Raw genomic sequence first — 21,628 nt, 5'->3', positions numbered from 1 at the left:
TAAAAGCCATATTTACTGCAGTAAGTATGCAAACAGCTAAAACTAAACTTAAAAAAACCCAAAAAAACCCCCAAGGGCGTTCTAAACCATTCAAAGCCTTATCACAGGCTTTGAACCATTCCAGTTTTTATATTCCAAATGTTGTTGAGCTTTACATAACAATAACTCACCAAACTTCAACAAGAAAATGGAGATTTATTCAGAATTATACAGTATGCCCATATGAGACCTTACAACAGGCTTTTTTTAATATTGATATAGAGTAGCTGGAAGTCTTAAGTAATGCAGTTCTGGCTGGTTGATTTTACATGCCAGTTTATTTGCTGAGACCATAAAAAGGAACCATAAATAGGAGCTATGGTCAGCAACTGAAACAAAGGCCCAAACTATATCTCACTTGTGTTGAAGTTCTAAACTATAGTTTGAAAAACTTTACATCTAAAATACCGATTGACCTTAGAATGAGCTGGAAGAAAGGGTCCAATTAGGTCCAGGACTGTCTGAAGAGAGAAAAGCTTGTGAAAAATGCTCTGAAACCACGTCTCAGTTAATTAAAATGAAGGAGATTTCATTATTGTGAGTCTGTTATTTGTTGTAATACATGTGGTTAAATCAATCATCCCTTGTGAAAGCTTAATGATTTTGGGAAAACAGACAAACCAGAAAATCTATACACGTCTCCATTAAGACAACTCAACGCATGGGTAGGAGCGATACAACAGGACAGTGGTGCTATGGGACATTCCTTTCCAGAACTGCGGTCTTACATAACATGCCACTATCGATTCTCAGACATGCTGGCTATAAAAAGAAGGGGTGTGCAGTAATTTTCAGCAAGACGCAAAGCAAGGGACAATCTGAAAAAATGTTTCAAGCCTCATGCTGTATTTGGCATCTGTTTTTTATGCCAACATGAGGCTATTTTTTTTCGTGATTCTTCACTCTTTCTCTCTGTTTCCATCTTCTCACAGTAGGCAAAGTCAGGGTCACAGCGCGGGCTGTCGCTGGCACAGTGCCTGTCAGGTTCGCTTATGGCTTATGGCTGAAGCGAACCCAGCTCAAGTCACTTTCCATCACTGTGGCTGCACTTGCCTCATTCGGCCCCATAGCTACGACATTCAGGGGTCAAGAGACCTGTTCAATCATCTGTGCGAGGACTGTCTTCTCTATTACACTGCTGCCTCTTTATGCAATTGTTCATAATAAAAGAGATGAAGAAATAGTGCCTTCCATTTGTACCTTCCAATCATATTTTAAAGAAATTGCCTTGAAAAAATGCTAATTTGCTTTCTTGCTGAGAAATTGATAAAAAGATAAATACCACTCTCACAGTAAACAGCAAGCCTGCATGCAGTTAGCTTAGCTTAGCAGCTAACTGGAAACAGAGGGAAACAGCTAGCTAGCCTGGCTCTGTTCAATGGTAGCAAGATCTGCCTCTACCAACACCTCTAGAGGTCACTTATTAACATTTTATGTCACATCTGTTTAATTTGTATGGCACATAAAGAATAAATGTCCTGGTTTTAGGGTGGGTTACATGTTTTCTTCGAGTCTTATTACATCAAGACTCCAAGCTAACTGTTTCCACTCTCCATGCTAAGCTAAGCTAAGCTTCCGCTAGCAGTAAGAAGGTAAATTTGCATATATTACAAAATGTTGAACTCATCCTTTAAGTTGTACCTAAGAGCCTCCCTTTATTACCTTTTTGTTTGTCTGTAAATGTGTTTCCGGTATGCACGCCTCTCACTGCCTATCTCCCCATCCAGACCAGAAGTGGTGGTGTGTATTCCCATGTGAGAGGCAGGTGTGTGAGGGCAGGGGGCACTAGCTGAGCCCACCAGGCCCAATCCATCACACAGTGACAGGAGCCATTAGAGCATGGAGGAGCATCTGTGGAGCCCCAGGTAAGAATGTATGTGGTGGGCTGTGTTTCCTTTCGCTCATCTAATGCACAGCAAGGGTATGTATGGATGTCATATTTTGTATGCAGGGTCTATGGTTCATACGCACACCTCAGCATGTAAACGCGCACTGTACACATACATATGTTTGGAAAGACCTCCCATCTTGCATCTGCCCTCCCCACTCTGTTCCATCTCTGACATCCATGAGGTCAGACCTCACTGGCCTCACCAGCTCCGTGACACCTGAGCTCTCAGCCCAGGTAAACTCTGACGAATTACACACTTGTGCCTTAAGCAGTGACCTTGCACTAATAGCCAAAGTGTGAACAGAAAATGGTAGGTGTGAAAAGATAAAGTGTGTTAGCTTGACATTCACTGAGGGCCAGCTGGGTCTTGTCCCAGATTTGGAAATCATTTTCCAGTGGTTGCGTTACCGGATGTTGGACAAGAACAAAAGCAATCGCAGAGTAACATCTCAAGTTTCTCTGAAGATATATTTCAGCCCTGGTATGTTCAGGAGGTACTGATGGATGCACAGCATTGACATGACATCACCAACATAATTTCTTTTTATCCAGTTTACACTTTCAACAGCATCGGATTTCTGTATTGTGTTTTCAAAGGGATGTTCTCTTCATGGTCATGTCAGGAGTGTCAGCCCCTCAGGGACTTTGGTTTGTACTGTCCATCCATGCCAACAATCAGTATTGTCTGCCTTGTGTGAAAGGAACTCACTAACACTTTCTCTTCCTGGTTAAAAATGTGGACCCTCATGGCTAAATAAAGCCGAACATCAGAAGATGTAAAATCATAGTGAAGATGTTTACAGAGAATTATACGGCCAAACAGTTCTTGTTTTTCCCAGAGCTAGAACTGGATTATAGGCCAATTTCACTGTCTACAATCCTCCAAACATTTATTTTATTGGTCAACTAACAAAGAAAGAACACCCCAGGATAGACAATTTATTGCATTATGCTATGGAATAAACACTGTGAGATCACGTTAAAGAGCATTCTTTCCTCGACTTAATTAAGAGCTCTAATTGTGTTTCAGTATCTCTTATTGAAAATGAGCCTATTAACTAATGCTGTGCAGGAAAAAGCATGTAAAAAGCACGTTTTTTCCACATAAACTGTGGTTACACCACACACACTCACCATTGCCAACTATGTTACATTTGAATGCAATAAACCCATTGCCTGGGACCTGCTCAATACATTAGAACACATGACCATAAATGCTTTAATCAGGCTCAAAGGCAACTGTTGAATATCACCACTGCAAAGGTCAGCTTGAGTAAACAAGTTAATGATGGGTTTTTTTTTTCTCCCACTTTTGAAGACAGTACATGTCTTGGAAAGAACTAATTAAAAACACATTGTAAACTGTAGACTTACATTGGCACCAGTTATCAACTGTGTAAGTGCTGGTGGGTTCAACACTAAACATACAGACTAATGACTGGAGGAAGGAAAAGGAACGGGTGTAATGCTTGTTGAAAGGTGTATACGAGGATATGGGTCATAAAAAGTTTAATTGCAACTCACTGTAGGTTTATTCTGTAAGGAAGAGGTGTTTTCTGTGTGTATATATTCATAAAAATGTCTTTTAAAAGTCCTGAGGGGTGACTCTAATTTATCTAAAGAACACTGTTTTCCTCAGAAAGGCCACTCAAGCATCCAAAGGTTGCACCAGATCTCTTAATAAAAGCTTTCTGCAGAGTTTGGATGCCAGAGGATGCCAAGAGCTTCTACTCCAGCCTCACTGTTAACCCAGTATGTGCTTTTTCAATTACCGTCTGGGCACTATTGTTTCCCTCTATCCACCTCTGTTTTTTCTCATTCCTTCAGCCCGTACTGCTGACATGAACACAAAGAGAAATGTTCTCGCTTTTCCATTAGCGTTTATGCCGAATGTGCTGCATAATGTGGCAAATGTTTAATATTCAAAGAATCAGTTCGAGAATCTAAACTTGCCACGTGTTTGTCTAATGCCTTGCAAAGACTCTGTGTTGCCCAGGGACAATTAAATGTGATGAATGGAAGAAGTGGGTTCATGTAAGCTCTGAAGCTGACACTGCACAGACAAAAGCCTGTGCAAGAAGAGACACATGTGCAGTACACAAACTAATTATAGTCTATTCAATCTGACAGATATGTTCTGACCTTATTTAAATATGGCGTGCTTAAATATAAAATGTCTGTTTTTACACAATTATTCTTTGGATTTTAGTAAAATCCTTGAAGAAATTATGTTGCTAAAGCTTTTTGTTGTGCGTGATTCCACTGTTCCTAGATCGGTTACTCAAATTTAAAGTCATGCAACATATAAGCAATAAATCAGGATAATATCCATGCATTACCTCTTCCCTCTGATTTGTATGCAGAGAGTCTGCAGTGAAAGTCTTGATGAAATGAGTTATGAACCTACATGGAATTACAGTGAAGCTCCCAGTCTCGACCGCCCGTAACCTTCAAAGTGCACACAGAAGCCGTAACGACACAATGGGAGATTTGCAGCAGATATAAAACTCTAATGTAATTGACTGTGGGCCACAATCAGATAAGCGGGCCCATTTCACCATTTCCAGCGTTAAATGTCAAATGACTTCGGCTGAGAGGAGAGCTCAGTGATAAAACGTAGCGCTGGTCCATTGTGGCCTGTCAGTCATGCAACAAGCCGGCCTCTTCGGTCCAAATGAAGCGTGGGTTTCATGTTCTCAAACGAGGAAAAAGCTGAGACACGGTGACAGCTCCTTTTTCATGCTTTTATGCCTGGTTTCTCTCTTATCACAGAAAATGAATGTTACAATGCCGCATTCCCATTCGTACTCTTCAGTTTGGGGAGTTAGCAGCCAACTTTTCAGCACCTGATAGATCTCAAGCTTGAACTTGATGGTAGGGTGGGGGCGGGAGGCTGTATTTATTTTCACTGTGATCATTTTCAGCCCCATACAGAATTTAATGTTCACATAGGCGGTTGAAAGCTCAACTTGCCCTGAGGAATCACTCCCTTTGCTTATCATCAGTCAAAGTGACTGCCTCCCTCCACAGAGACAGAGAGAGATGAATGTACATGCTGCATTAGTGGACTGTTTGCTATGAGGAGAACAAATCAGGTCACAATACTCATACACATGAATCTGAGATCACAGAGCACCATTACTTTACAAGCAGACAAGAAAGAAAACCTCCCAACATGACTGAGGTGGTGATGACAACTCTCTGTCTGTGCTTCCTTTAAAGTTGTCTGTGTGTGACTCACTGACATGCTACTCAATGACAATTATCAGCTCAAAGTTGCATGTTAGGAAAATCGAGCCATACATCGCAGCCTTAGACAGAATTTTAAGTGCAAAAGAGATTCAAATCAATTTTAAAGTATTACCAATTTGTAGAACCCTCAATCTCAATGGTTCTGAATGGTTTAGCATCTCTAAACTTAGTCGACCATCTGTTCCTTTGTCCTCCTAGCTGATGCCTTGGGTCATCCATCACTACAGTGTGAAATGTACCAACAGTTAAGACATATGGAGAGGCAGCCTTTTACTCATTATGGACCAAATTCAACCAATATTCAGCTTCTGGAAATTCCTTACACAAATATTTGAAGACTTTTCTGCTTTTATGTAGTTTCATGTTGCCTCACTTGTCCTGAAATTAACTGTTGTGTTTGCAAACTTCAAGTGTTTAAAATCTTATAAAGATGTTTTATGTAATGTTGTGCTGTTTCTTCTGTATGAAAGTTCAAGTTAAAACTAAAACCTAAAACTCAACATCAGAGGCACAGTGCAGAAATCAGAAGCTACACTGGATGTGCAGTGTGGAGACACTTGCCAAGTTCGTTAACCACGATGGCAAACCATGAAAGAAATCTATAGGGCCTGCTCCATGCCAGAATCCTTAACTATCTGCCAGTCAGTGTTTTTTTTTGTTTCCATAGAAAATTGGATCAGCAGGGTTTGTGGATTTTCAATCAAAAAGTTAAAAATCTGTCAGCTCTGAAGCATCAGCTCCTTCAGCCCTTTTGGCCCCGCTTCCTCTCCAGTCCAGCCGAGCCTGACAAGCCATTAGAGGGCCTGTCTGCCTGCAGCGGTGGATGGGCCGCACTCCAGAGGACACAGGGAGTGTGATAAGGCTTAAATCATGAGAGGACAGTGTGGAGAAGGCAGCAGCAGAGGCCCTCCGTCTTTATTGCCACGCGAGGATGAGCACTAAAAGGGAGGGATTAGATCTGCGCTTCAGTTAAATCTTTTTCTCTCTTTGTTTCTGTCTCTCTTAGTTTTTGCCTCCATTCTTGCTGACACCTACCCTTCCTTACTACATAATATTTTCCTAAAGTGTTTTATTTATTTTTTTTATTTTTTTTATTTGCAGGGGGTCAGATAGCCTCCCTCTCATTGGCCGCTCTGGAGCTCTTTCGTCACATTTGTGCACATGTCCTGTTGAATTTGTTACGATGGGTAGAGAGTCACGGATGTCACATTGCCTGGACAGCAAACAGTAAATACTTCTGACAGGAGCTGTTGGGGAAAAAGGCTACTTAATGGCTGGACGCTTCAGAAGCAACAAGATCATATAAAATGGCCATCACTTTTTGTTATCTCAGCTATTTCTTTTTAAAAATGTTTTCATTTTCTCCTCTCTGTATCGCCCTGTGAAATGTGAATATACAAGCAAACATGGGCACACACACACACACACACACACACACTTGCAGTAGCTACTTTACTGGTTATGACTTTTGAAGGTGAAGCCAGATGAAGGCATGAGCCCAAATTATGTAACAGAGCAGACTGTAACCTTGTTACCACTTTAGTCCTGAGGCTGAAAAGGTTAAGATTAAATGGATTAAAAATAAAAGCCTTACTGATGTTTTATTGCCATAATGATACTCATCATCCTCGTTGAGGATTATTTCAAAATACCCATCAACTGGTGAATTACATGAAAAGGGCTATAAAACATCATTACTGAATGTGCCTCATGCACAGACTCAGAGAGAAAGAGTCTGTTTGCTTTCCTTTCCAACATGAGCGTTTCCTTACATTTAATGGGAAACACAACAATCTGACCTGAGTGACACAGCTGTGCATACACTGGCAAATGTTTTTCAAATTATATTATGATGAAAAGCAAACAAAACACACAAATTGTCGACATAGATGCGCACAGACCTATATATATACTGTATATATCAACTTTCCGTTGTTGTTTGCCAGATTCTTGAGCGTCACAGATCGAGTGTAGGAAATCAGATACATGTGAAAAAACAGCACCACGGGCCGAGAACAAACTTGTTTACCTTGTAGAGGAGCATGAAGACCTGTCGCAATTTGAGCCTGTGGAAAACGCAGACGTCATACAGCGCAGATATAGCCAGGACAGTCACTCCGAGTTCCTTCCACAGCATGCTGCAGGCGGCGCAGCCCAGGCTGCCCAGGAACCAGGCCACGAGCCGCCAGGGTCTGGCGTGGCCCCGCAGCGTACAGTGACGTATGTAACACAGCAAGGACAGCAAGAAGAACAGAGCAGCACCTTCGTCGGCCCGGCCCACGATGCCCGCCACTGCCTCGGTGTGGATGGGGTGAGAGGCAAAGAGGAGGCCGGCCAGCAGGCTCCATAGGCCTCCTCCGAGCAGCAGGCGAGCCAGCGAGGTAAACAGGCCTGTCACAGCTCCGTGGAAGGCCACATTAACCATGTGGTAACCCCAGGGCTCCAGCCCACCCACAGCGTGGTTGAGGCGGAAGGAGAGGGTGCAGAGGGGCCGGTAAGACTTATGACTGCCGCTGTGCGTGAGTAAGGTGCCCCAGAAGTCATCGTAGAAGATATTTGTCCAGGGGGTCTCTGGAAGCAGGTCCTGATTGGTCTTGATTGCACGGCTGTGAAGAGAAAAGAAAAGGTTACTGTACTGTAGATGGACGGGTCAGATTAATAATTGATGCAGTACTGACCGCTGACATGTTTGTCAATTCAATTACTGTCACTGCTTCACCGTCTGACTTCACCGCTCTGCCACATTCAATAAAACAGCTCCATCTGAAAACAGTGTTTATCTTTCTACTGACAACGCACTGCAGCTCCTCTGAGGAGGATGCACAGCTATTCTTTACCAAAGCAGAGGAAGCAGAAAAAATAGGCCGCTATGAAATGAAACTTTACATTTGCTTACAGTTTTCCCCAAGAGAGTCTGGTCATGTGGCATTCATAAACAGAAAACAGAAACAGAGTGCGAGCTTCAAGGTCTGGGCAGCTTTGCCACCGCAGCCACAGCTCTTACAGCTGTGGACTCGCAGATTAAGCAACAGCACCACACCCTTAACCACAAACAAATACAGGCACGCAGTAGGGGAACGCCATGTTGGCAAAACGCATTTGGAGAGAAGGCGACCTAGGGTGACAATCAACATGGCAGCTCTGAGTCCGTCCGCCGCATGGAGAGGACGGAACTGCAGCTGTGGTGCAAAACAGAGATACATCAATGTTTAAGGACATTTCCAAACACCATATGTGTACTTTCTGCCTCTCTTAGCACACATGGCTACTAAATGTGAGGCCAGTTTGACTTCCCCTCTGTTAGGGACGAACTTGCGTGACCTAACCTAATGCTGCTACATCAGCCACAAGCTGTGTGTGTCGGTGGGTGGCGGGGATGGCCAGCAGGGGTCAAGGAAGAGGAAAAGAAAAAGGCACGTTTCTCCTTCCAGGAGTCCTTCAATATCAAACTTTTTTTTTTTCCTATCTCTGCTACGAGGTGTCTGACAGAGTGACTGGAGATGGTGGTGCTGATGATGATTTGAAGGCGACAAAGTGAGACCCCGCAGAGAGAGGGTGGTTGGCAATAGCAGAGCAGAGGTGTTGTAATTAAACGTGTGATCGATGGGACATGACACGTGATAACAAGCCAAGAACACCAGGTTGTAATGTGTCCTCAACGGCAGTCACATTTAACACACTCAATTATTTCAAAGAGAGCTGGGCGGAGATATGATGCGGAGTCTAAAATTAAGTAAATTACTTTTTAAAAATTTTTTTTTTAATCTACAAATTAAAATAAACGTAAAAGTGAGAAAAACGAATGAACTGAAAAAGCAGTTGGCTCACGAGTAATGAACTGCTTCCTTAGCCGTTCTGAAGCTCGTAGGCATAACACTTTACTTTGGCAAAAGCCCGCTGAACAACTGCCACCTCTCAATACCAGAAAGCTCATGGGGGGAGTTTGGTGTGGTGCAGCGGGGATGGCGGCGTTCATCAAATCATAGAGAAAATCAACTGGCTCTCTCTGAGAAGGGGCGAGTAGAAATAGACCCTCTTATGATGGATCTAAGGGAAATAAATAGCACCTGGCCTCAGGATGTTGGAAGGGGCAGAGAAATAATCAGCTGGGATATAATAGAAATGCCTTGGATGTCAGCGCACAGATGATTGGGTTTCTCTACCTTCTCTCGTCAGACTGACGGAGGCTCCAGCCCTCCACCGGCAGGCTTAAGAGCTGGTAGCCCGAGTCTCCACTTCATGACTCAGATATACCAGTTTATTTTCTCTGGCCCATTTGTCAAGTGAGATCTTCATTCCACCGCAAGATGCTCACATAAGAGGCATTATGGTTCAATTACATCTCAAAGCCGCTTTGGAGACAAGTGCGCTCTTTTTCCATTGCACACTGCGGAGGAGCCAGTGAGGCCAGATACGTTATATATTGCCTCAAAACCACACCAGATTTTTCTGGCAGAAAAGCACAGACGAAAGCCAGTGCCAGTCAGTCAAAAGCCCGCTGCGTTTATTGCCTCGGCTTCCTGAGCCGCCGCGCATGAGCTTCACCTCTCAGATTGTCTCCATCGCAGAGGCCAAGCAGAGCGCCTCACGTACTGCCGTTGAGGAGCGCATAGAAAGGAGGCGGCGTAACCTCTCAAGCCGCTGTGTGATAACCACTCAGAACGGATGAAAGGGATACACCCACAGCTGAATTAACACATTTTCATTGTAGTCCAACTAGTCTTGGTGAGTCTTCCCCATGTATGGCAAGTCATTCGCTTGCTATAATCCACTGATTTTTTTTTACCATCATCATCGTCATCATCAGACCTTCTCCTCTACCAGCTAAGGGGCCAGAAAGATTGAGTTACTGCAGCTGGCCGGGCCCGTGTCTCAGTGGAGCTGGTGGCAGGGAGGACCTCTCTCTGCATGGCAAACCTTTTCCAGCCGGGAGCAACCCCCCCACTCCCCGACCGCCAGCCTATACGCCGACTCCCAGAGGAACGAGGGGATCATGTGGCTACTAACAAGAGAAGCCCCTGAAAACTTTTCTACCTCCCATAACTGGTCCTAAATCATCCACTTCTTGCTGCCACCCTGATTTCCTCCACAGCTTCTCCGGATCTCCGTCATGCGCCTCAATCCGTCACAATCTGTTTGCTCGTCACAATATGGACTGAAGCAGGAAGTGAAGTCAGAAACTTTGGTTTCATGCCTGTTTAGATTGTTTTTAGTGTGTGTAAGTCTTTTATTATTTTATTATTTTAATAGAGGCTGGTGTACTTGTGTAAATACAGTATGGAGGATTTGGTGAGAAGGATAAGGTTATTATGTAAGGCTTTTGTGTCTTCTGCACACATTATACTGTCCACAGTGCAGCTAATTTGAATGACTATGGTGAACCCAGAGACCACAGAAGAGTTAACACTTCCTCAGCTCTGAAATGAATCCACCAAAACAAAGATGTGTGATCCTGCTGTGGAGAGACAACAAAGGCAACATAGTGTCTGTTGTTCATATCAAAAAAGCCTGACTCACAGCTTCTTTTATTCCAACACCACATCAGAGAGCAAACACAGGACCCGTTGATAGCCCACTTCTTCCACACCGCAGCGACTGTTCCCAGTTTGTCACAAAGCTGTCAGACGTGTGAGATGTTCTTTCTTTGTGACCAAATTTTTCGTTTTTCTTTTGTACCAAAATGGAAACAAGAGTCTTGCTTTTTTTATTCTGCTTATTTGCATAAATGAGCCTCTGACAACGGGCAATGGCTTGCACGAAGCTCTAGACTATGTAATTATAAACCCAGAGTAAAATCAATTTCCAACATGGGCGTAGCTCAAACCCTTTTCTTGCTGAGTTCAAAAGCATTTCCATGAAAAATGCTCCTGCTATCTCCTTATCTCCTTAGCCGAGAAATAATCATGTGAGCACTAACCTCTTTACCCCTGGAACAGTCTCACTTATAATGTGAATGCATGAGCAGCATGAAGAAAAATAGCCCAGTCCAGTGACTAGAGGATCCCATGTAAAGAGCCTATCTAAAATTGAAGATTGATTGGCTTTTCGGTGGAGAGTCTGGGGCTGCAGTCGCACCACATACCAGATGAGATGAGACTGGATATTAGGGATGAGATTGAAAACCAAGGACATGTTATCAGGATTCATCCTTTACAACCATTCAATGAATTTGAGATGAAGCTGTGAGTGAAATGGAGCTGTACGACCAAACAAAAACCTTTTTTAAAATCCTCCAAAGTCTGAAGGAAGAGGACATAAAAATAGGAAAACCATCCTTACCAAAGAATGCTGGGCATCTGTCCAGAAATAAATCACACAAGAGAAGAGCACAAGACTTGTTTTAAAGCAACAGATGCTTTACATTGCAGAAAATATGGAAGCAAACTGACAGGCATTCAAGCAGACAGGAAGTATGTCAACACCCACTTTAACCATAGGATGAAGGTTCGAGGAAAAGCGACTAAAATGAGAAAAACGTCAACATTTACATTTCAAATTTCGCAAGTAGCAACTCTGTGTGTACGTGTCAGGAGTTCCCATTGGATCCTGGTAGTTGAACCCTTTGACCCCGGAACAAACCACAAAACTGTAGAGATATGACTAGACCAATTAATGATATTCACACTGATTCCACAGTGGGTGAGAGAAGTACAGACCACGCAGCACACAGTCTGGATACTGAAACACTGAAGAGAAAGTCAGCCCTTTAAAATACAAAGCTTATAAAGATTTCCATTTGTGACAGCATGTGAAAAGAAAATCAAATCTGGTGGGAGTCTGGGGAGAGTGATCGAAGGTCTGCCAACTATATGTCATCACCCGGCTTCAATATCTGAAAGAGGCACAGTGGTATTTTTAGACTGCCCACAGAGACACCGGGGTAGCCCGCTCTGTGTTTCCGGCATGCTCTTTTGTCTAATGTTTCTTCCCATGGCAATGCTAGCAGGTCATTAATGGCATACCTCCACTGCACTTATGGCACCTAATGTAGAAAAAATGGTCTTTTCCTATTGCTAAAAATATATATATGCAACTTGTTTTCTTTACTAGAATGCCAGATAATGACAAAAATAAGTTTAAATATGTCTTAATGGCATCATTTTAATGGGCTATTTAAGAAAAATATTAGTCTTTCTGCTCTGAAATCTTTTCATGACGTGAAAAATAACTAATGACTTATTTTTTGTCTCAAGGATACTGTGATTAATGAATTCAACCAACTCTCAAAAAGTTAATTTGTGCACAACAATTATTGATGCAAAAGGTAGTGGAGATGAAAAGCACAGAGATGAAGGGACATAATATGTCAAAAAAGAAAGGGGGGAAAAAATATTATTTTGCAGTGTTGTTTCAAACAGCTTTATAAAGCATGGAGAAATAGCTCAGAGCTGCCAGCCATTGGCCATGCATGCCAAACAAGAGAAAACGTAATCAAGCATTAACATTTTTAGACTCACTCAGCCAGACAGAAAAAAAAAAACACCTGGGTCCCATTCAACTCAACTCAAAAAGGTCCAATTTATTTTGGCACCATTCAAAACTCTTTATCTGATTCTTCAGGCTAAAATGTAATTAATAACTCCAGTATCAAAGTGTCTCTAAATATTTTTGATATTTTAGCTTTCACAGCAGGGCAGTACAGTGAATGAAAGAGGAGGACAAACAGAGAAAGTGGTTGTGGGGTAGCTCACTGTAGCAAACACACCACCACTGAGGCCGCCATAAAATCCCTATTGTCAAGAATGAATGGCTGCTTTCTTTCCTTTGACATATGCGATTTGTAAGCCCATAGTAAAAGCTCTTAATAAAAGCAAACAGCCTCAGGAGCGCTCAAGAGAACGATGAATGTTTTTACCACAAGACAGACTTTTTACCATGGCAATTTTTTTTTTTTTTTTAATTTAGATCAAAAGAAATACCTAATTTAAATGTATTGATCTACCCCCTGTTCTGCAAATATTAATAGAACAACTATTATACTCATGTTCATCACATTTTTACATAAAAATAAGCATTTTCAAATGAATTTACAGTACTAAAAAACTGTTGACTTTGAAAGTTAACCTGTCTTCTTTCTACCTTTATAGATTTTCCATTCCTGAGAGCAAATCCAGAAGAAGGTGTTACACTATTACCACTGGCTGTGGACACCTGATGCCTCCCTCCATCACTGTAATTAATGAAAGGCGGGAGAGCCAGGATGGAGAGATACTGGCAAGAGTTAATGGTTATAAAGGTCAGAGATAAGGTAATTAGGGCTGAATCTGGACCAAATGTCCCCCGTAATCCTAAAGAAGAATTCCACCCTTCAAAATTTTTACACTCAGTATTACTTGTGTCATTAAGTGTTAACTTAGTTTGGTGTGCTTCTGCTACCTGCTCCATCTCAATTTGTCTCACTGCTTTTCCAAAGGTCATTTCTTTCCGTATACATATGTGATATTGGTGGGAAGTGAAATAGACATATTTTCCCTTTGAATCTGAGCCACTGGCACCAAAACCAGACATTTAATGTTGATATTTTGGATGGTTCCTCTGCTGTGGAAATATCAATTTTTATCCATTTGATCAAGAAAAATACCCCTTCACAATAAAATACTGGATCTATTGCCTCAAGCTTTGCTCGAAGTGTTTTATGAGTGTATGTTTTAGTAAAATACATATATTGTGAATGTGTGTGCATTTAAATTGCACAAAAGGAGATCTCACTAAGGGCTTGTTAAAAGGGATCAAAGAGTTTTCCAGAGTGCAACACACAACACTGTGTCTAATTCACCCAGCAGCACTCCCTAACTAAGTGGAATAGGTCTTCCCCTCAGGGAGGGTATTTGCATTGCTCCACTGGCACAGTCATACACACTCACTCCATTTCATGGCACAGTAGACAAGTAAACACTGGTACACTGAGACACTGAGTCTGGAGCAGGGAAAGCTCGTCCAGCTCTGTGGAGTGTTTTAGCTCGCTGAATACCCGTGCCTGCTGCCTAGCATCCCTGATCAGCTCTTTGTCCTGTACGGGACAGGCACAGTAGGGCATGGCCTGAATACTGATCACCAGAGCTAACCAGCCAGCCAGGAAACCAATCAACCAACCAACCAACCAACCAACCAGCAAGCCATACTTCTATCCAGCCAACCAGGGTGACAGAGCAGGAATCCTGACAGTCCAGCACTGAATCCCATAGTGTGAAGTTGCCAGGGGCATTTATGAGACCTAACCAGTCTTCTAATGTCAAGCAGGTCTTAGGGCTACTCCCCCGTCTGATAAAGCTGTCTTGAAGTTTATCTCTATTACTTTCTTTATTACTTTCTGACCAGTAGATGTCAGTTTTTTAACACTTAAATACTATTTTTTTAGCTAAATATCCAGATCTTTCATCCATTGGGAAACATATTAACTCATTATGTAAAATACTGTCTAATTTCACTTGACAATGGCTGAAAGTGTTCTCTGCTGCTCTTTAGTGTTTAACCAAAAACTGAAAGAGACAAAAGCATCCTTGACCGCTGTCGTTTGTTGCATTCTAAATGAATCATGTTAATGTCAAAGTCATATTTTCAGTCCAAGTGTGATGTTTATAGTCAGTTCCAGGTGTAAAAGCCAATTACAGGAGCTGCCCATGCAGAGAGCAGAGCAGGGTGATATAGTACACTCTGATTATTGTATCCAATAAATCTGTCAGCATGTGCAGGGCTGTGGCCAGACAGCAAAGAGCTGCTGGGTCACCGCTGTAGGCCTCTCTCTGTCTCTCACACACACACACACACACTCCTCTTTTCTTTTGGCTAAACAGAAACTGTTGCTTTGTATCTGTCACTACCACTGTCCTCAACTGGCTGCCTTGCTGATAAAGCATACTGGGCAGGCAGAGGTAAGAACTTTCCACAGCTGGGGCTCAGATGGTTTTCATAAGAGCTGGTTTACTGCTTGAGGCTGACACTCAAACAGAACCCCTACACTTCCACATAGTGACACACAAGCACCTGCCTGCGGCGGGAAACAAGGCTAATGGCCATGCTAGCAGCTCAGTCACTACATTCAGCTAAATGCTGACATTAGCATGCTAACATGCTCACAGTAACAATGCTAACATGCAAATGTTTACCATGTTCACCACCGTAGTTTAGCATGTTAGCATGGTAATAATTGCCCATTAACTGTAAACACAAAATACAGTTGAGGCTGGTGGACATTTTGGCACTAGATGAAGAGTCAGGGATCACAAAAGTTATTTAAAGTTATCGAGAGTGGGGCATGAATGCCAGGACAAAATTTCATGGCAACCCATTCAATAGATGTTGAGACATTTCACTCAAAACCAGATATGTGGACTCATGATAGCACTACAGGAAAAGTCACAGGAAAACCAAAGTTATTGAGGTTCATCCTCTGGAAGCTCTGAATGTCTGTACTTAATGCAATGGCTTTCCATCCAATAGTTGTTGAGATATTTTGTCATGGACCAAAGTAGCAGACTGATGGATATTGCCAAACCTACAGCCTCACTGCTAATGTGGCTAATAAAAAGAGCTACATACTGTAGCTGAGGACAGAGACTTTTCAACGATTTAAAGAGAAGAAGCTAAAAATGAACACAAGAAAACATTAGTTCGGCTGCATCAGCACAGATCTTTAGCACTGACTGTAAACATGGCCATTTTACCAGGTAATTCTATTAAATTAGGACCTGCAAATTGGATAGCTGGACAAATAATCGCTTGATAAGGCTATAGATTATTACCCCCACGTGACACTATACTTGTTTTTCTAATGAACCTGCCATCTTGCCAATTTCTTAAAATGGCCACATAATGGTCACCAAATTGAAAAATTCAATTTCACAGGGTCTTCTTGTGCTTCTGGAAAATTTAACCAAACAGGTTTTATTAAATAAACGTCACATCTCAACAAGAGTCAAAAACAAGGCCTTTGTTCTCAAAGTAGCTCTACCTCCATGTTTCCCCTCAGCCTGACCCATGTCTAATGCTGCGGTAGTCACCCAGACTCTGCTTGGCTGGGGCCACTCCACAGCACTCCTCCTCACAACAGGAGGGCTTTTGTCACGCTCTGACCTTTTTGGCCATGTGGTAATAAATTAGTTAGTTTTGTTCCTCCTCTCGTGTTTAGAGTGCTTCTCTTTCACATGGAGAGGGAGACCAATGCAGGAGAGGCTACTCTTCCACAGCTTGTGGCCCTGTTGCGTGCAAGACCCATCCGGCCTGGCCCACCACTGGGCCGTTTAATCCTTCTGGTTTGGGCTTGGAGGATGTTGACCCATGGAGGGGTTCAGTGAGACCTGCACCAGACAGATGGGACCAGCAGTGTAGAATGGAAAAATCTTGTTCAAGCCAGAGCTCAGAATAGATCTCCTGTCCAACATTTTGCCATCCTTCTCCCCAAACCTTTTTGCATGGAGGGGCTTTAGAAAGCACAGCAGCCCTGAAGGATGAGCCTGAATCATGGCACATCACTGCAGAGGCCCTCTGCTCACTGATGTTTATTGCATGGGGGCTTAAGTGCAGGAAGAGCATTTGAGAATGCCAGTGGAGCAGAAAGGAGAAGACATCTTTAGTGCCCCAACCATCTTATATGTTCAGCATTTGAAACAGCTGTTTCATGTCCCAGTTCTCCTCACTGCTGTAAGGCTCTTCTGTTTGAATAAAGTAGCTGCCTGAGTGCAACAGGACTCAGGGAGCTCATCCTCCTGCAGGCGTTGTGATAAGTGGCTATTTTCTAGAAGCTCTGCGCAATCAATCACACACAAACAAATATGAGAGAGAGCCAATCAGCTGAAGGCCCTGACAGTACAAGAGAAGGCATGAAGCTGGAGACTGGGAGAAAGACAGCAACTGATTACCTTTCTCTCTCAGATCATAGCGTCATTAATTCTATATAAACTTCTAAAGCTGACGTTTTGTAGTTTCCCACTGCTCACCACAGGGCAGCAACCAGAAGAAAGCTTGAAAGCTTATTTGGTAAATTGGGACACACACACACACACACACACACACACAAAGGATCATTACATTAATGAATGGCAACGTTCAAGGATGCAGCTCTGAGTCATCTCATTAGATACTATCACAACAGGCTAGTGTTCTCACACTGCTCTCAACCCAGCCTTTTTTAAACTCCCCCATTTGGGCTCCAGTTCCAGGCCCTAATTGAAGGCACATGTAGCCGACTCGCACAGATACCGAGAGCCCCCTTCGACAGCCACGTGTATGAGTGGAGGCTGTCAGTGTTAACGTGGAGGGACGGGGGTTTGGTGTTCCTTCGGTAGTGAGCACAGGTTTTGCAACAACAAACTGGACTAATGCAGCTCTGATAGCCGATATTGCCGCCTCATTGACTTTTGCTTGTTCTCAGATAGTCAAGGCCAGTGTGAGCTGCTACACGGGGAGAAAATCAGGTTAAGGCGCGATGGTAATCTGTTATTTATTTCAACGAAAATTGGAAACGGAAAACTAGGCTTAAGGGTGTTGATGCTTATATGCTACAAAATGAGATGAAAGACCAGTTGTGCCGAAGCAGTGTTTCAACACACAACTCAGAGTCAAACTCTGAACACAGAGAAACAGATGAATATAAAAGAAAAGAAACACTGAGGAAAGCAAAGCCTCACATCAGGCCCATCTCCATGGCCTGAAGCCTCACATCAATGCAAAGGGAACCTAAATCTCTCCAGCGTCGCCTGCCATTGCGTGAGACTGCATTGCCTTGTAAACCTATAAACATGTCAGAGAGGAACCCAAATAGCCTCTTACGTGTTTTTAAATGCTTTGTCTTCCACATGGTGTCAATTTGCATTTTTGCAAAGGAGCTCATTTACGCATTTAAAAGTTTACAGCAACCAAATCACACAAACCCTAACCGCCCCCATAACCAGTGCCTGTGCCTTTTTACAGACTTTGGATTTCCTCATTTAGTTTTTCCATTTGTAAAGTTTGGAATCTCTGAAATACATAACTCAAAACAAGTCATCACATGTGTTCAGATCATTAATGAATGAGGTTTTTTTTAAAAATGCATTTCAGTGTGACTGTCACTGTAAAAGTGCCCCGTATGTTAAGATTGCATGAATTGCATGAATTGATGAGGTGAATCCATCTAAAAAAAAATATCCCTTATTGATTTCCTTTCCCTGATAGTCTAAGACCAATCTTATATGTGCAATTCAGTGTCCATGTATCTAATAATTTGTCTTTGTGCCCTAAACTGGCCAAAAATGGCCAATCTCCTCCATTTACAGTTATGTTTCCTCCTGTGTCTTCATGTCTCCTCTGTATTGCATTGTCACTCCTGTCTACACACCACAAAAGACTTTCCCCCAGCTAATCTCTTTCCCTGAGTCAATAACATTCACAGGCAATTTTCTTCAGTTCCCATTGTCGGGCTAAATTGAATTCTAAACTAAGATACAGCATATACAGCAAGTCAGCACTATTGGATTTCCTAAAGCCATTCATTCAACGCAAGCAATGGTCGGCTTTCACACTTTGCCACATTCTACAATATACGTAATACAAGAAATGAAATTAAATTAATAAGAAAACAACAAAAGATGAGTCCGATGTTGTTGCGGCTGCATCATCCGCTGTGAATTACTGGGGGAATGAACTGAACAGAATCAATTGGATAAAGTGAGGAATCAATGTGTTTTTGCTAAGTCTCCCCCTTTGAGAGCAAGTATCACACACCAGCAATCTATAGTGTCTCAGTCCTGAGGGCAGGTCCGATGGTTAAACAGACAGCTGCTTGTTTTCTTCTTCGTACCTGGCTCCACAGGGAGAGGTGCTCGATTTCAACAATGCCCTGAGAGGCCTGTGTTGAAATTAAGAAACAGCCCTTGGTGTTGATGAAGTCTGTGCTGCACAGAGCAAAATATATTTTTTAAATCCTGCTACAAATGTGGAAGTAAGGGCAGTGCACTGGGCTCGGAGGTTTTGGAGCTCGTATTTTTTTGATGGGGGGATATAAAAGTTTGCCATGACCGAGATTGGATGTTACAGAGTTAGTGGCAATAAATTGATGTTGAGTAAAGCGGGTTGGAAATTTTACACGGATCAGACTGATATTATGAAAAAAATCTAACCCAGCTATGTAGATGGAAGTTTTCCAACCCAATGACACCTCTAGAAGTTACTTGGACTTAGTAAGCCAAAGGCAGCATGGTGACCTGAATGACTGAAACAAGTAAAAAAAAAAAAAGGTTGTTTTTTTTCCCAATGCTTTTGCTAAGGCTACCCAAGAGGTAACAGTTTCTCTTTGATGTTTCCACATGCTGTATTCCTGGTTAGCGGCACAACAACAAAGGGCCATGTGGTGCAGAGGACCACAGCACTAGCAACTGCATGTTATGCGTCACTCTTGCAGGTCTGTGCAGTGCAGTGCCGACAAATCAATGCCATTCGTATGGTAAACTGGAGGAAACTGGTGAATGATTTTATGAGGTACATAAAATGACATCCCCTCTACAGTTTAAAACCGTTGTGAGTGAAATTCTAGCCAAAGAGAGATGGAGATTTCATTAAATTGACATCATTGCCGTCCTATATGCCTCATGTTAATAAAGTGTCAGGGTGGTACCATCCCTTCAGGCCGCGACAGAAGTTTTCTAAATTAGCAAGGCCTCCGATATAATGAAAGAAAGAAGAAAGAAACCTCCCTGACTTGTGTGTCAAACATCAAAAAGCTCCACTCTACAGATAAAAAGAGAAAAAAGGGAAACTTAATAAGCCTCAGAATATAAAGATTTATGGTTGCAAAGTCAGACATGGTAGTGGACATGGAGACAGAGGGACATATATTAAGTTTTTAATGTAGTATCCAGACTTCTGACGCCTGTTTTTTTGGCTCTTTAATTCAGTGAAGTATGATAAATATGTCCACAGGTCTGATCGAAAAAAAAGGCCTCTCTGGGATTCATGTGGTCTATGATGGCGGTTATTCAGCCACTGGGGACTGCTGGGAATGAGGTGTACTCTCTATCGTTGAGTTGTGCGCAATGCAAGCATGCATGAGGTTTTAATTCTCCAGCAATGCTTGCATTTAATTTAGAGCAAAATTAATGAAACTGCACCACGTAAACAACAACCTCTCACTCCGGAAAAATGTTCATTAAACTCCTTTAAGCAAGAATCTCATTTAATTTTCTCTAAAAGTATGAAAAGATTTATGGTATCCCAATGAATTAATCCACATCATCAGCTCAGCTCAATAAACAGCCCAAATCAGCAGTAAAACCTCCAGAGCAACATAAAAATCAAAAACCCCTTTTCTCCCTTCTTTACTTAGGCACATTCACACTGATAGAAAGACTTGCATTCATTGCATTTCTGGAATACTTGTTGGTGGCATATTGTAGGTGGAGCGAACAAAGACGTGGGAGTGGACGCTGGGGCACCGGGCCCCCAGATAGGAGGGAGAAAAGGGCTCGGTGGAGCTCAGGCTACGTGAAAGGACCCTGACAAAAGGCTGAGAAGGAGAGTGCTTTCTGGCTCAGTTAGAAGGAGAGAGGAGGCAGAGCTGGGGCCTGTGCCCACGCACCAAGGCTCCGGGGGCTTGGTGAGCCGCTGGAGCACGACCATGTGTGGTCCATTATCACACCCAGCGAGCAGCGAGCACCACGCCTCCCTCAATGGGAAGACGGATGCCCCCTTGCTGATTGCCCCAAAACCTGGTAAGAAAGGCTCAAGGAACAAAGGCACCCGCCCTGTTGGGAGAGGGCCATTGGAAAGGTCACAGGAGCATGCCTGTATGGGTTTGCTCCTCTTCTGGAGAGGACAATGGAGCTGACAGGTGCTAGGGGAAGACAGACAAGAGGACCGAGTCGGAAAAAGGAGACGGATGGGTGTGAGCGTGGAGGTGGATGACGAGCATAAAGAAAGGAGTGACACTCCTAAGAAGCCAACGGCTTCCTGATGGGAGCACAACAAGTATTTATGTCCTACATTTTGAGTCGGCCTGTGTATTCTGGGAGCAAACAATAAAACCCTGCAGAGTAAACATGGTGATGTTGAAATGGTAAACAGTTAAAGACAGATGTGTTGTCGTCTGAACTGTCAATTATTTGTGTTTACCCATTTAAAATGAAGCTTGCTACACAACCACCCTCAAAGTCATTTCACAAACATGTCAATATTTCCAGTCTCATGCGCTCAAGCAGAAGCACTTGTCATAACATGAGAATAAAGCCGTGACTCATCCTTCCGTTCATTCATTTGTCTTCATCCGATCTGACTGCGAATGCTGCAGCCTTCGGGAGCAGGAAACAGATGGAGCTGTGTCCTTCATCAGATCAAAAAACCAGAGAGGCAGTTCAAGCCCTTCAGTGCCTCGTCTGCAGCCTCTGTTTGTGTCAGCTGCTCCCTGCTCTGTTTCCAGGTCAGCCGCCAAAAGAGGTCGGGGGGCAGGCAGTGACTCTTCTAAGGAAACCTTTCCTT

The 21,628-nt window shown here is 42.9% G+C and overlaps 1 protein-coding gene across 2 annotated transcripts in view; it reads right to left on the bottom strand.

Annotated features, from left to right (window-relative positions):
* tmtc2b (transmembrane O-mannosyltransferase targeting cadherins 2b) overlaps positions 1 to 21,628 on the bottom strand; it is a 94,991-nt gene that overhangs the window by 38,170 nt on the left and 35,193 nt on the right. For both annotated transcript variants that reach the window (XM_071505119.1, XM_071505111.1), the window contains exon 2: positions 7,212 to 7,788. In XM_071505119.1, the coding sequence (XP_071361220.1) occupies positions 7,212 to 7,788 (577 nt within the window). The remainder of the gene's footprint in view (positions 1 to 7,211; positions 7,789 to 21,628) is intronic.

Source organism: Trachinotus anak, unplaced genomic scaffold (genome assembly GCF_046630095.1).
Source record: "Trachinotus anak isolate AG129_WGS33_773 ecotype Australia unplaced genomic scaffold, CSIRO_AGI_Tana_v1 ptg000002l, whole genome shotgun sequence".
NCBI classification, from domain to species: domain Eukaryota; kingdom Metazoa; phylum Chordata; class Actinopteri; order Carangiformes; family Carangidae; genus Trachinotus; species Trachinotus anak.
This window is presented reverse-complemented; position numbering and strand designations above follow the sequence as displayed.